The sequence below is a fragment of the Ranitomeya variabilis genome, chromosome 8, assembly GCF_051348905.1.
Source record: "Ranitomeya variabilis isolate aRanVar5 chromosome 8, aRanVar5.hap1, whole genome shotgun sequence".
Lineage (NCBI taxonomy): Eukaryota > Metazoa > Chordata > Amphibia > Anura > Dendrobatidae > Ranitomeya > Ranitomeya variabilis.
In genome coordinates, this window is record NC_135239.1 from 70,975,490 (window position 1) to 70,990,841 (window position 15,352).

The 15,352-nt window shown below is 43.5% G+C and overlaps 1 protein-coding gene across 4 annotated transcripts; it reads right to left on the reverse strand.

Moving 5' to 3' along the window:
• Nucleotides 1–579: 579 nt before the first annotated feature.
• On the reverse strand, nt 580–15,316 carry DBT (dihydrolipoamide branched chain transacylase E2). Of its 4 annotated transcripts, none has more exons than XM_077276090.1 (11): nt 14,687–15,227; nt 13,382–13,499; nt 13,084–13,159; nt 11,312–11,493; nt 9,066–9,190; nt 7,714–7,957; nt 6,887–7,057; nt 4,288–4,361; nt 4,006–4,197; nt 3,834–3,905; nt 580–2,183 (listed from the first exon to the last, which is right to left on the reverse strand). In XM_077276090.1, exons 1-11 carry the CDS (start codon nt 14,840–14,842, stop codon nt 2,016–2,018), a joined length of 1,578 nt encoding a protein of 525 aa, XP_077132205.1. In that variant the 5' UTR covers nt 14,843–15,227; the 3' UTR covers nt 580–2,015. The 4 variants fall into 4 exon arrangements, with proteins under 4 accessions (XP_077132205.1, XP_077132204.1, XP_077132207.1 ...); XM_077276089.1 differs by having other exon boundaries at nt 1,282–2,183; nt 4,288–4,365; nt 6,891–7,057; XM_077276092.1 differs by having other exon boundaries at nt 1,289–2,183; nt 14,792–14,994.
• Nucleotides 15,317–15,352: the final 36 nt, after the last annotated feature.

Consider the following 15,352-nt stretch of genomic DNA (forward strand, 5'->3'; position numbering starts at 1 on the left):
TCCTTTCGCTTCTGCTATAAACCAGCGTGTTCAGAGCAGCTGAAGAGGGAGCGTGGTCATCTCTACATTAAATCAGGTAGGACCTGAACCTGCCATTTATGGCAGGCCATGTGTATATTTCATGTACACTCAACATTAGTATATCCTCTAATCTAATGTGAATGCTTAGCTTAGTGCTTAAAGGGACTCTGTCACCTGAATTTGGAGGGAACAATTTTCAGTCATTCACCCTTTCCTTACCCGCTGGCTGCAATATTGGATTGAAGTTAATTCTCTGTCCTCCGTAGTACATGCCTGCACAAGGCAATCTTGCCTTACGCAGGCGTGTACTATGGAGGACAGAGAATGAACTTCAATCCAATATTGCAGCCAGCATGCAAAGGGTGAATCAAACACCCGAAAACTTCGCCCCTATGGCTGAAAATTGTTCCCTCCAAATTCAGGTGACAGAGTCCCTTTAAGACCAACATCACTTTTAATGTATTAAGTATTAAAGGGAAGGTCAGGAAGAACAACCTCCTGCCCCCAAAACAACATATATGGATCTGCAAGTCTTTGACATGTAAATCCATAGGCACCTTTATAGCTTCTCTCTGTTGCTGCATTCCTAATAGATTAAATTAAAATATTAGATACAAATGAAGAGCCAAGTGTTGTGGGCATGACGAGCGCTTTCTGAGCCTCTGCCTTTTGAGGCTTAGTTCAGAGTCTGATACTCATGCCCAACGCCTGTCAATCAAGCTAAAGAGGCTGTTAATAGGCGGAGAATCAACCTCAGGAGGCAGCAGACCACGAAACACTGTCATACCCAGAGCACTGAAAGAGGTAGCCTGGGACTTTTATACTGATGGCCTATTCGAATAGATCACCAATATCTGATCCCTAGAGGTGACAACTGACACCCCTGCCCATCAGCTGTTCTGTGCTGGACAGCAGTGTTCAGCTGTAAAGCACAGCTGCGTCGACTGTATTGAGGCTGGATAGTACATACCTGCCCTTTTTCTAACCAATAGGGAGCAGATATGTAGTTGATGGAGGTTCTGCAACTTAGCACATCTGAACACAGCTAGATGTCACACCCCCACCGATCAGATATCCTAAGTACTGGACAAACTCTTGCATATGAATGAAAATACCATTTCTTGGGAATGCAGCAACAGATAGAAGATATAAAGATGTAGATGGATTTACACTTCAAAAGACCTGCAGGGCCAAATATGCAGTTTGAAGGTTAGTAGGGGACGTCCTGAGATTCCCATTGACCAAACTGTCCAAATAGCTGGAATCTTTCTAATGAAATCAACCCTAGATCACCATATAAGCTTTTTAAAACAGACAAAAAAAAAAAACATTTTTCAAACGGTCCTATTTTATTTATTTGCACCAGCAGCATTGAGACATATGGGGACATGGAGTGCAAGTCTCTTTTCAGTATCATTTTGCACGGTTGTACACATTTCCCACAGTATAACAGACACAGGAACAATCAGCACAATGATCGCAGGTTTGGACTGATCGGTCAGCATGTAGTGTAACAGTCTGGGGTGCAGTCCTCCCACTGAATGACCTAGAACCTCAATGTCTGAGGAGGATCACGTCACAACAATGGCAGTGCTAGGTTTGTCCTGCCGTAAGAATGGGCTCCAGATCTTCCATGGCTGGTTTATAACACTGAGACTTACAGCCGGATGTCCATTTTGGAAGAACACAAGAAAATAGGTAAAACTTACATAGCGTGTTGTCCTGCATGGACATTGCCTGACGTCCATGTAGCAGATGTCCTTTATGCAACATTGTCAGTGTATGAACACATACTAAGAGTTAAAACGAACTAACCTCCGAGCAGCGGACCGGTAGTTGTGCTTATGAAATACTTGCCCGTAAGGCAACCAGATTTAGGTGGCTCCCACTGGGTGGGAAAACGAGTTGAGGTTTTTTTTCATAGTGGGAAGAGACCCCCAATCCCTGCTGATGGCGGAATAATAAACGCCTCCTCCCCCTATTTCACACATATTTCATTTTAGATCCAGGAGCATGGCGGAGGGATTCTCCAAGTAAGATTTCCATAGGTTAGAAAACCGGGACATCGTCGCACCGTCGATAATCCTGTGATCTGCGGACCAGCTGACGTTGAGGATTTGGGCCTTCACAACCTGCCCCTGAGAGTCAAACCGCGGTACAACCTGTAAGAAGAAAAGTGGGAATTATTAAATATGGATATACCGGTATATTTTCCTTTCTTTTATACAGCCTTATCCACAAGGAAAAAAAGGAAAATACTATTACAGAAACATAGCAAATATAAAACAACAGTAACGCAGAACCTAAATGATCGCAGGCAGCTTAATAGGCAATTAGTGAGTAGCTGGGGGTTGGTGTCCAATATACAGAAAGCGAGGGGACAATGGTGAACACTGCATTCCTGTACAATTGTGGATTAGGATTCCTTACAAGTCTATTCTGCAGTTCCTCGGTTATTCCTCCTGGCAATGTAGGAATGTATTAACAGCCGAGTGTTACCGTTCCCATCGCTGATAAGACGTTTCATATACAGTTTTTCACTAATTGGACATCTTCCTCTGAAGACAAAAATCACTGCACAGCAGCGCTCCAGAGAAGAACTGAAGGAACGCACCAAGTCCCTAGGACCGTGTAATCAAAGGGCATTTCTCCACTAAATACAATTTTCACTAATCTTCGAGAACAGTGTCCCCAAAGTCATCTGTATAAATGGAGCAAAAGCTCAACTACCTCCAGTCAGCACTATGGACTGACAGGACTGTTCTCCAGATTAGTGGGGGTCTTGGTAGGGGGACCCCAAGTTATCAAACATTCATCTCCTATTCTGTAAATCGTGGGGAAGCCCAACACCACTATTCAAATAACCAAAAAGAAAAGTGAAATAGGTATTCATCCACGCTGGCTCTGCCGCTATTCCGGAGAGGCACCCCGACGCTATTCTAAGTAGGAAAAACCCCAGCAAAGCTCGAAGTGAAACAATTAGTCAGAAAACCAGGACTTTACTGATTCCTCTAATAGTTGTATCTGGAGGAGAAGAGAAGGATTGTATACAAACTAGAGGTGGTGGGAACAGATTCACAGGATCCAGTCCATCGACCACATCAGTAATCTGTGGTAACTGGACGGGGCCAGATAACCACCTCTGGCCTGACCGCATCCGTGGCTCTTCTTTAATTAGCGGACCTGGCGCCACATCATTATTGCAGCAGGCTGACTAATCACGAGTAGAGCCGTGGATGCAGTCAGGCAGGAGGCGATTCTCGGGGCCCGTCCAGAGACCACTGACTACCAATGTTGCGGATGGACAGAGTCCTGGGAATCGATTCGCACCAACTCTAATTCTAGACAGTGTAGGTCACGGCAGGTGGCAATATGATTTAGAACAATCAGGAAGATCACCCTCTTTAAAAAGCAAATATTTTGGATCTTGAATCCTGCATTTCTAGAACCAGAACTGTAATTTTTCCATTGATATGACTGAAATGTAGCTTGTTTTTTTATCTTTTTGCAGGATGAGATAGATTTTCAGCCAAGCCACGTGTATATCCAGCTCATCTATGGCTGAATGATGACATTGGGAAGACGACACTGCTGGAGCCTGGAGCTCTCCACTGCTGTACTCTGGTAGTACGATGCAGCGCGGCTGCTAATAAGGTGGGTGAGATTTTCATATCAACATGTGATAGCGGCCCGGCTGGCTTACAAACATGCACAAAATAAAACTAAATGAACAAGATTACTGTACAAAAAAAATGAATATAATTAGTGTTATAAACACAAAATTGTGAAAAAATAAAAAACAAGTTACCCACCTGCAGCTTTCCAATGGCTCCAATTGCCACTTCTGGGGGCATAATAACAGGTTTTGTATATGTGCCTCCAATCTACAAAAAGGAACCATAAAAAGAACACTAGAGTTATTACCCTGGGCTAAGATTTTTGCATTTTTGTGTGTGGATATGATGATTGGAGCAGCCATCTCACCGAGCCAATGTTGGAGAGAGTAAAGGTGCCTCCGGTCAGGTCCGCAGCCCCCAGCTGTCCTGAAGACCCCAGTTTCTGCAAGCGGTTCAACTCCACAGCAATATCGAAAATGCTCCGGACTTGTATGTTCTTCACATTAGGGACAATGAGCCCCTGTTGGGTATCCATAGCAACCCCAATATTATGAGCAGCCTAGGAGATACAATATCTTCTTTAATGACCTCTCACAATTCAGACTCCGATGGATCTGACAAACGTTGGGTTTCAGACTTAAAGACCAACCTTATAGGTGATATTCTGACAGTTTTCATCCACTGAGGCATTGAGTATTGGGTATTGCAAAAGTCCAAGGCTGGCTGCCTGTGGAAACAACGACCAGAATAACAATGTCAAGTACAACTTGTGCCAATGGGGGTCATGCTTGGGGTAGAGGTAGGTCTCTGTGATGAAGCCCTAATCTATCAGATATACAGTCATGGCCAAAAGTATTGACACCCCTGCAATTCTGTCAGATAATACTCAGTTTCTTCCTGAAAATGATTGCAAACCCAAATTCTTTGCTATTATTATCTTCATTTAATTTGTCTTAAATGAAAAAACGCAAAAAGAATTGTCCTAAAGCCAAATTGGATATAATTCCACACCAAACATAAAAAAGGGGGTGGACAAAAGTATTAGCACTGTTCGAAAAATCATGTGATGCTTCTCTAATTTGTGTAATTAACAGCCCCTGTAACTTACCTGTGGCACCTAACAGGTGTTGGCAATAACTAAATCACACTTGCAGCCAGGTGACATGGATTAAAGTTGACTCAACCTCTGTCCTGTGTCCTTGTGTGTACCACATTGAGCATGGAGAAAAGAAAGACCAAAGAACTGTCTGAGGACTTGAGAAACCAAATTGTGAGGAAGCATCAGCAATCTCAAGGCTACAAGTCCATCTCCAAAGACCTGAATGTTCCTGCGTCTACCGTGCGCAGTGTCATCAAGAAGTTTAAAGCCCATGGCACTGTGGCTAACCTCCCTAGATGTGGACGGAAGAGAAAAATTGACAAGAGATTTCAACGCAAGATTGTGCGGATGTTGGATAAAGAACCTCGACTAACATCCAAACAAGTTCAAGCTGCCCTGCAGTCCGAGGGTACAACAGTGTCAACCCGTACTATCCGTCGGCGTCTGAATGAAAAGGGACTGTATGGTACGAGACCCAGGAAGACCCCACTTCTTACACCGAGACATTAAAAAGCCAGGCTGGAGTTTGCCAAAACTTACCTGAAAAAGCCTAAAACGTTTTGGAAGAATGTTCTCTGGTCAGATGAGACAAAAGTAGAGCTTTTTGGGCAAAGGCATTAACATGGAGTTTACATGAGAAAAAAAGAGGCATTCAAAGAACAGAACACGGTCCCTACAGTCAAACATGGCAGAGGTTACCTGATGTTTTGGGGTTGCTTTGCTGCCTCTGGCACTGGACTGCTTGACCGTGTGCATGGCATTATGAAGTGTGAAGACTACCAACAAATTTTGCAGCATAATGTAGGGCCCAGTGTGAGAAAGCTGGGTCTCCCTCAGAAGTCATGGGTCTTCCAGCAGGACAGTGACCCAAAACACACTTCAAAAAGCACTAGAAAATGGTTTGAGAGAAAGCACTGGAGACTTCTAAGGTGGCCAGCAATGAGTCCAGACCTGAATTCCATAGAACACCTGTGGAGAGATCTAAAAATGGCAGTTTGGAGAAGGCACCCTTCAAATATCAGGGACCTGGAGAAGTTTGCCAAAGAAGAATGGTCTAAAATTCCAGCAGAGCATTGTAAGAAACTCATTGATGGTTACCGGAAGCGGTTGGTCGCAGTTATTTTGGCTAAAGGTTGTGCAACCAAGAATTAGGCTGAGGGTGCCAATACTTTTGTCTGGCCCATTTTTGGAGTTTTGTGTGAAATGATCAATGTTTTGCTTTTTGCTTCATTCTCTTTTGTGTTTTTTTTATTTAAGACAAATTAAATGAAGATAATAATACCAAAGAATTTGTGTTTGCAATCATTTTCAGGAAGAAACGGAGTATTATCTGACAAAATTGCAGGGGTGTCAATACTTTTGGCCATGACTGTATATGGCCGATTGTGCCAAGCATCCAAACCATTTCACCTAGTCAATAAAGTCCCCATTAGTGATGAGCGAACATGCTCGGATAAGGTGTTATCTGACCATGATCTTGTTCTAACACCTCGAACTGCTCAAAAAATATGTTCAAGTCCCAGCGCCTGCATGTCTCGTGGTTGTTCGAGAGCCTCAACACATACAGGGAATCTCTCCATGTGTTGCGGCTGTTGTACAGCAGTGAGACATGCAACTGCGGGGACGCAAACATATTTTTCGAGCACGTTGAAGACACTCGATTAGTACCCGAGCATGGTCAGATAACAGATTATCCGAGCACATTCGCTTATCACTAGTCCTCTCTAATTTGCTGTTTCTATGGAGCGCTGCCTTTTCTTTGGCAGTTCAGTTGTGAGGACCTCGTGTCTTGCAACCACCCAGACTCTCATACACAAAGATTCTCCATGTTTCCATCATTAATATATACGTTTTTCCAATACTAAAACCTATGGGTGATGCATGGCAGAGGAATGTCAGCCAACACATGAAAACATTTTTTATATAATAGCTTTAAAAAGAACAACAGTCACAGACATCAGGATCTGGATCAGCTGCACATAGGAGCATCCAATGAAGTAAACTCATACATAAACTCATACATTTCTACATGCCGTCGCCTATTTCTGTGCAGCGGTATCACATATTATTGTGAGTGCTGTATGGATTCCTTCCATGTTATCAGCACTGCTACGGTATACATATTTATTTAGGACTGTTTGCTTAAAACTCGCCTTGAGGAAAAAAGGCATAAACGACAGCCGGGCTCCACGAGATTCAGCCCAAGGCTTGAGGTCCTCTCGGAGCTTGACAAGTGCGGTCATATCCACCTCATCACAGTAACCAAAGTGGGGGATTTTTAGGGCTGAGGTCATAGTTTTCACCATGGCTTTGTGGAAGCCTGAGAATAAAGAACACACAGGAAGACAGCATCAGAGAAAACTAGCACGAGAAAATGCTAGTAGGCAGCAAAACACAAGGAGACCGATAAGTACTTGGTGTGATCCACAATACCTTCACCATCACAGTGGCTTTCCTCTAGGCTCACAGGGGCAGATCTATTAATGTGCCTCAATGGTAAAACTTTAGGAGCCCTCAGATATAATGCTGTCTGCCAACCCACTAATGCCCCCACAATACACAGTCCGGCCAGCTGCAGTTAGCAGTAGTAGGTCTGCTACATTACCCCTAAATCATGTCGGAGTTTAAGACTATGTTCCCACGATAAGTATTTGGTGAGTTTTTGATGTTGCACATTTTTTGCACCTGTTAAGTAAATTAGGTCACTTGCGTTTTTTCATTATGTTTGAGTGATTTTTTGATCACATTTTTTCCTCTACTTTTTTGCCTCTTGTTGGCATGTCACGTTTTAAACAAAGCCGTTTTATTCATAGTAATGGTGGAATTGAACCCCTAACTAATGTTTCTGGTAAATAATCGGCAATCAATGAGTAGGTTGTTTAAAAGTTGGTCATCACCTATTTAAAAAATGTATATTCTTTTATAACAGGAGGAGAACATATTGCTGGAAAGCTTAGCACATGATTATACCATTACCTTTCAAGGGCTCGGTGACATCCTTTCCTGAGAACACGATTGGTTGAGTAAAGGATACTGGAATGGTGGGAGCTTTTTCCTTCTGAATTGGTTTGGAGACTTCTTTTTTGGGAGGTGGTTGTATGATGTCCATTTTGGGAGACGGTGGCAATATGGCGCCTGTTTGTTTAGCCAAAAAGTTAAGAATGTCATCTTTTAAAATGCGTCCATCCCGGCCGGTGGCCACCACTTCACTAAGCTTTATCTGAAGAAATTGAACAGAAACACATAAGACACGGTAAATATATCTACCCAATAGCAAGCTGCAAGAGTGAATTTTACATGGTATCAAGTGTTAAGTGATTTATTATTAGCAGTGTGCCTTAATTAAGGTTCTAACGATCTATATAGGATTTTCACTCCTATATACTACAGTATTAATGTATGAAACCCACAAGAATAGATTTGGGTAGTAGTAGTGAGGATGTCTCAGTGTGTTTTATTTATTGACCGATTCCTCCACAGAATAACAACATAAAATTCAAACACTGCCTCCCAACAGGTTTCGCCTGTTCAGGCATCTTCAGGGGTTACTAGGTTAATAGAATGGTAAGGAATGCAGCCAGTGATTTTAAGAGGTCATATTTCAAGTCAGTCAAATCTGTCTGGTTGGAGAATTATTGCATGACCTCCATAAGTGGGACAAGTAATATAAACTTCTAACATACACAGCGGGTGGATAGTACAAGATGTCACATAATTTGCCGAGTTGCTTTAAGTGCCAATCAGCTATCACAGGAGGGAGAATCCCAGTTTAGGATACGATTAGCTTCCTTACTGACACGAAATGCAAACTCTTGAAAAGGGTTGGCTGCACCTTCTTCAGTAACCCCTGAAGAAGCCTGGACAATGACACAGGTCAAAGCTTAGTGTGCTGAATTTTAACTTGACCTATTAATTAAACAAATGATGCACTGCAAATATATACCACAGTGATTGCAAGTTTTCATTCATTGCAGGAGTGAAAATAAAATGAATATGAAGAAGTAAAGTGCCATGGAATAAATGGCGCAATAATAATAATAATAATAATAAAAGTAAAACCGCTAACTCCAGGGTGTTTCTTAATCACACTTCAATTTAATTGTAAATAAAAGTTAAGTTTTATTACAATTGACAACACGATATTAAATAGGAGCAGGTATAACAGATAATTTCAATAAATTCAACTAAAATTAAAAATGACATTCTAGACTTAAATACATGGAGGACTTTGAGCCAGAATAGCCATCTTTGGTAGCCATCAGAAACCACGCGACTCTTCTCATCTATTAATCATGGGCCCTTTCCTAATGGAAACCAAGGACACTCACATTGTTCTCCATCGCGAGGCGTCTGACAGCAGGAGTGGCCAGCGTTTTATGTCCCTTTATTTCTTGGTGTGTGTGTTCCTGGCAAATTGCTGGAGTCTCCACCACATCTTCTTCAGATGCCACAGCTAAGGAGCAGAATTCATTTTTTAATAAGATATATGCAGAGAAAACATGGCTTATACGTGGCTAAAGATCCAGAACGTTCGACTTTACCTATGAGGAAATATATACCGTACATAAAAATAGGCCTACAAGATCCAAATACAAGGTGCGACAAAATTCTGATATTCCATGTGAAAAGCGAAACCATAGCCATCACATTTACTGAATGCCCCCCATAAAATTTCATTAAGGATGGTGAAGGAAAAAAAGTGTGCAGAGCGTGCGTCTCTGATAAAAAGCAGAGACAAATTGACTGTACAGTGCGTTATTGGGTTTAGTCATGTAAAATTAAAAAATTGTTGGTTTGAGGATCACATGTAATAGTCTGAATAGCCCAAGAGCCACTTCTCAGAAGGATGGAAAATGGCCGCAATTGGGCATCTACAGTGCGGCCACAAGATTCAGTCAGATTGAGATTTGCGGCTGTAATATGGCCGACTAATAAAAATAATCCTGTCAGATTGTATCCTCCTGTTCTCATCTCATTCATCTTTCCTTGCAGAACGTGTCCTGTACACATTTACTATCCTCACATGACAAGACTCAGTTTAATTATCATTTCCAGTTTGTTTTTCAATTCTCTCTGCACATTTCACCTTTAGTGAGAAAAATCTGACTAAAAAGAGTATTGCCATAGTCTTACGTCACAACAACTGATATGCGTCTACTAGGCCCGGCACTACAACACAACTATGTAGGCGAATGTGTTCTTTGCAAAGTGTGGGTGACCAAAGAGTCTCTCTGCAGGGGGTAAAGGAAAGAAAGGAGCCTCGAGATTTACCTAGCAATATATTGCCACATTCTAGGGATTAGTGGGGGTTTGAGACTGGGGCCTGTAAGAACGAGTGGGCCGAGGACAAAAGGTGGCTCACCAATGGCCTGCACCATTTCTAAATAACCACGCATCCTGGAGCGCACGGTTAAAAACGATTGCGTAAAAGTGTGAACCTGGCTCCCTGCCCTAGCTAGAAAAACTAAATGCCAGTTACAGGCATGGACAGTGTACCATCAAATGGCTGCCCAAAACATCACTGCATTGCACTGCCTACATGTAAAAGAAGAAAGGCGGCAGAAGGGACAGGTGAGGGGCAAGTGATTGCTTTGTTCGTTTTTATTTTACATATTTGTTAGCGCATAAGGGACACCATTATAAAATGTCTTGGAGGCACAATATGGGTCAGTAGCGCTGGATGAGAAACACAAAAAGGACATTATTAGTTTATATGGTCACCAGTGGTGGGTCTTATTACCATAAAGAGGGACACTACTATAATATGGAGAGATAAGGTGGTCATTATGACTGTATGGGGGCCATAGGGTAGCATCATTATTGTATTAGGGCATAATAAAGAATTTAACATTTGTTTAGGCGTATAAAAGCATGAACACTTGATTGCGAACACAGGACAATATTTATACTGTGAGGTGGGCACAAAGGAGACATCACTACTGTAAGGCATTATATTTTTGAGATACTGTTACCAAGGGGGGGGGGGGGGGGGGTGACAAAAGCAAGGTACTGCCGCGGTACAAGGAACTAGAGTGGCACCAAGGTATGTGGGGTAAAAAGGGGTTCACTAGAAGTGATCAGCCATTGAGGTCTGTGCATTACAATCTGCAGAGATGAGTCGTGGCTGGAAGTAGTTATAGCGGTTTGTGCCAGATGGGAAAAAAAAATTAATTACTTCAACTAGAGACATCCCTGGATTAATCTGTACTGAATACATATAGAATGCCTGCATTCCACCTGTGTATAACGAATATCTACCTCCACACGGTCACGGGGGTAATATTGTTCTAAGTTCTGGGGTTTTTGTGAATAATCAGTATAGTGGTATTATTCGGTCATCAGAGTATAAGTTGGTAACTTTAACTTCAAATTGTTCAGATTTGCATTTTTACTAACTGAATGCTGTGTTAAGAATGGGGCCTATATTGCAATTCCTGAGAGCGACAGGATGGGAATGCTGGAGTCTCATTCTGAAGCAAGCTATGACTGTAAAAATCAACCTAAGGTGGAGAATCTTTCATTTGATTAAAAATGTGGCTTAGACGTCTGACGCAGGGTAAGCTCATTCACAAACCTTTCACAACATCTGTTTCAATGTCCACCAGAGGTTTCCCAACCAGAGCCGTGTCCTCGACATTGTAATACAGCTTCCTGACAACCCCATCATAGCGGCTGGTGATGGTCACTGAGGCTTTGTCACTCTGAACTTCACAGATACTATCAAACTGGGACACTGTATCGCCTTCCTTCACATACCTAAAAACAAAAAAGGGAGAAAGCAGAACTTGATAAGTAAAGAGGTTGCCCACTACTTTAGCACCTATAACAGCTGATCGCTGGGGGTACCGAGTGTCAGACCCCGACCGACATTAGGAAAGGTCATCAATGCTAAAGTAAAGGATAACCCCACATCACACATAGGACAGGTTACAAAATCGTGAAAAAAAATATGCGATAAGAGGCAAACTTTTTTTTAATATATGTACTGCAGGGATGAGGACATAAATGTTCATAGTCGTCACTGAGGTCTTCTCTTACCCAACCCTTGTCAGGAACATTATTATTACTCCTAACTGGACATGTAAATTTATACGTTTGCAAATAAGGGAAAATGGTATTTTACCCATTATTCACTCCATGCCATACAAAGAAGTAATAATAAAGGAAAGGGATCCTGGTCCAGCAGCCATGTCAGTATTTTGTGGACACCAGACAGGAGTCCTACAAACGGCCTCCGCGTCCCTTCTTCTGATTGTAGGCCTCTAGCTTCACATTGTTGCAGTGTAACACAGGCCTAACAATCATAAGAGGCAATAAAGATGCCGGCAGGTACGCAGTTCCCAGGGCTCCCCTCCGGAGACCACAGAATACTAACATGGCCCGGTCTTGGGAATGGATTTGCTCATCTCTACTGCCCATGTGTTGGAAAACTACAGATTAGCTCAACGCTTCTCTTCCAACTTCTGAAGCCTCAAAATACAACCTTACAATTTATCTATAAAAAGGTACCCATAAAATACAGAGTATGAAATTAGGATTAGGTATATCGTTCCCTCCAGGTTAGGTTTTGTTTTTTTTTTACAATTTCTCTTTTTGCCTTGTTTTATTGCATGTATACAAGATAGGAAAAAAGATTGGCATCCCACATCTGGTGTGCTTACTTTACAGTTTGTTGATTTCCAATTCATGACTGCATGGGTTACATGCCAACACTGCAGTATATCAGATGTGGCCGGTCTCCTACACAAGGAGCGCAGCACTTCCAAGCTCTCGATTAGTGTAAGTAAGCAATGACCTGAAAGTGGCCAAATTGCTGAATCCGGCAAACTTTAGGACCCCCAAAGTTCTGTGATGTAGAGGTAAAGCTCTGCTTGCAGCAGCGGAGTATATACAGGTTGTCAGGCCAGCAGGGCAACTATGTGTCTGGTCCAAATGGTCAATCAGGAGGTAAGCACAAAGCAAAGAGGCTGGGGAGCAGTGCGCCCCTGAAGATCAATCATGAGAACAACCCATAGGCACAAAGCAAGGAGGCTGGGGAGCCGTGCGCTCCTGAAGATCAATCAAGAGAACAACCTGTAGGCACAAAGCAAGGAAGCTGGGGAGCAGTGAGCTCCTGAAGATCAACCATGAGAACAAACCGTAAGCACAAAACAAGGAGACTGGGGAGCAGTGCGCTGCTGAAGATCAATCATGAGAACAACCCAAAGGCACAAAGAAAGGAGACTGGGGAGCAGTGCGCTCCTGAAGATCAATCATGAGAACAACCTGTAGGTGCAAAGCAAGGAGGCTGGGGAGCAGTGTGCTCCTGAAGATCAATTATGAGAACAACCCCTTCTAGGAGCTTACCAATCCTTCACTGTAACTTCCCGGATTCCCTCTCCAATGTCTGACAACTTGAACTGTACAATCGCACCATTCAAGGCTGAAAAACAGAGACAGATCATCAGATGCTCAATAATTACTAAGGTAAGGCGTTGAGCGAAAACTCAATAGTAATGAGCAGATATTTCTGATAATGTCACATACCTAGGAAATTCAGCTTATAGCATAATAAAGTCTGATGGCTGCCAGTACAAGGTCACTCCTAGACATTTCACTATAAGTCACACATGTTGCTGGTTGCCGACAGACATTTGGTGCTTACCGGAGGCGGTTCTGAAGAGTCTTCGCTGCAGAGGTTGCAGAGTCACGGAAGGAGGCTGCTTCTTGCATGACTTCTCTAGTAAAAACTGGTTACATAGGATCACTTGTCTAAAACTGGTCTGGGGAGGCGAGTGTCCAAGACGGTGATCAATGGCAAAAACATGAAAAATAAATATGAAACATAACAGAAAAGGTGAACTTTACACCACCATCCCTTTCTAGTATACCATCACTCTATATGTGCTGTAATAGTAGAAACGATCCAGACGAAGGGGAATAACATTCTGTCCAGCTTTATTTTGCATAGGTCACTCATTCAGCATAGAGATCTCTTTCCCGACCCCATGAAAAATGCACGCTCTATTTGGCAGGGCGCGAATGTGTTTTCAATGTGCTTCAACCTCATGCCACAAAATTGATGACAAGGGTTAAAGCTTCTGTAACCGGCCTGACAGCTACAGGAGCAAATAGGAGAGGTTTATGAGAGAGCACAATGCAGCCACCAGAAGCGTTGGACATGCTGATGCTTTTCTATGACCTGGAAATCAGATGATCGCTGGTCCCTGTCGACATAGCAGAGCTGCGGGGTCCTAGCAGACCCAGATCACCTTTGTCACAGGACTTCTGTCACTATAGAGCATTTTTCCCTGTATCTGGGGCAACACAGATGACACATAAATAACTGTTTGCAAAGTGCAAAAGGGACCTCTTATGACTTGCTTTCAAAATGGCTTTCTTCTTGCTAAGCTACAATAAAGGTCAGATTTGTGGAGCATACGACTAATAGTTTTTCTGTGGACAGATTCTCCACCTGAGTTGTGGATCTCTGCAGCTCCTCCACAATGACCATGGCGCTCTGCTTCTCCAGTGCTCGCCTGTGTTGGGCTGTCAGGTAGGTGGACGGCCCACACTGGCTTTTTACAGTGTATGTCATCTTATTGGAGGCATCAAAGGTAGGATCCTGCTGTAAGTAAATCTGCCGGAGGCAACGAGAATCGCCGTATCGTGGCTGCTGGGGACATGAATTGGCCAATTAATGTGCTAAGTATTCTAATTTTTTCCAATTTTCTAGAGCAGTAATGCAATTCATATATCATACATGTCATGTTTGCAAGCTATAGTGCGACTTTATTGGTTGGTTAAAATATTAAGCGATTATGACAGCCATGCCCCCAGCTGCTTGGCACTGATGCCCCCGGCTGCTCAGCACTGATGCCCCCCAGCTGCTCGGCACTGATGCCCCCCAGCACACCCCCAATGCTCAGGTGAGGCTCAATAACACAAGCCAGGTCTCCTTGGACCACACCGGCACAGGAGCCTGGTGTACTGCCACTGACAGCTGGCACACAGCTGCCCACCACATCTGCAGCCTCCTCACACCTCCACCAGTGCACACAGCTGCCGATCTCACCAGGAGGCCGAATGACCGGTTGCAGCTCCTCAGCGCCCTCACAGCCGCCATGTTATCCGGAAATGCTGGGAGACCAATCCCGTTAGGACTATTCTCCAAACAGCCAATCAGCGGAGAGCAGCGGGAACAATGTGTCAATTCCAAGGAGAAGGGGGCGGGGGAGAGGTGTGCGAGGCCGACAGCCAATCAGCGTGTGTGACTACACCACTGCCCGGCTGTCACTGATGGGCGTCTGATGGCTACCTTAGTGGGCGGTGTCATAGCCAATGTCGCCGGAGTGGGCGATGGCCGCCATGGTTTTGGCTATCTATAATTGTGACTCTAATATACGTTTGATCACACTATGCGGATGTTACGCTTCTTGTCCCCACAGACGGTCTTCGCTCTTCTCAGGGACACCACTCATAGCTAAACCTAGATGTATGGCGTCCTGTGTTCTCGGCCTTCCTATAATGAGGAGATCGCTCTATTTAGGTCGATGCGGCTCAGATGTAATCCCAGGGATTCTCTCCGGAAAGACAGCAGCTGCCCGGTACATCCGGCGATGAGAGGGTTAAGCAC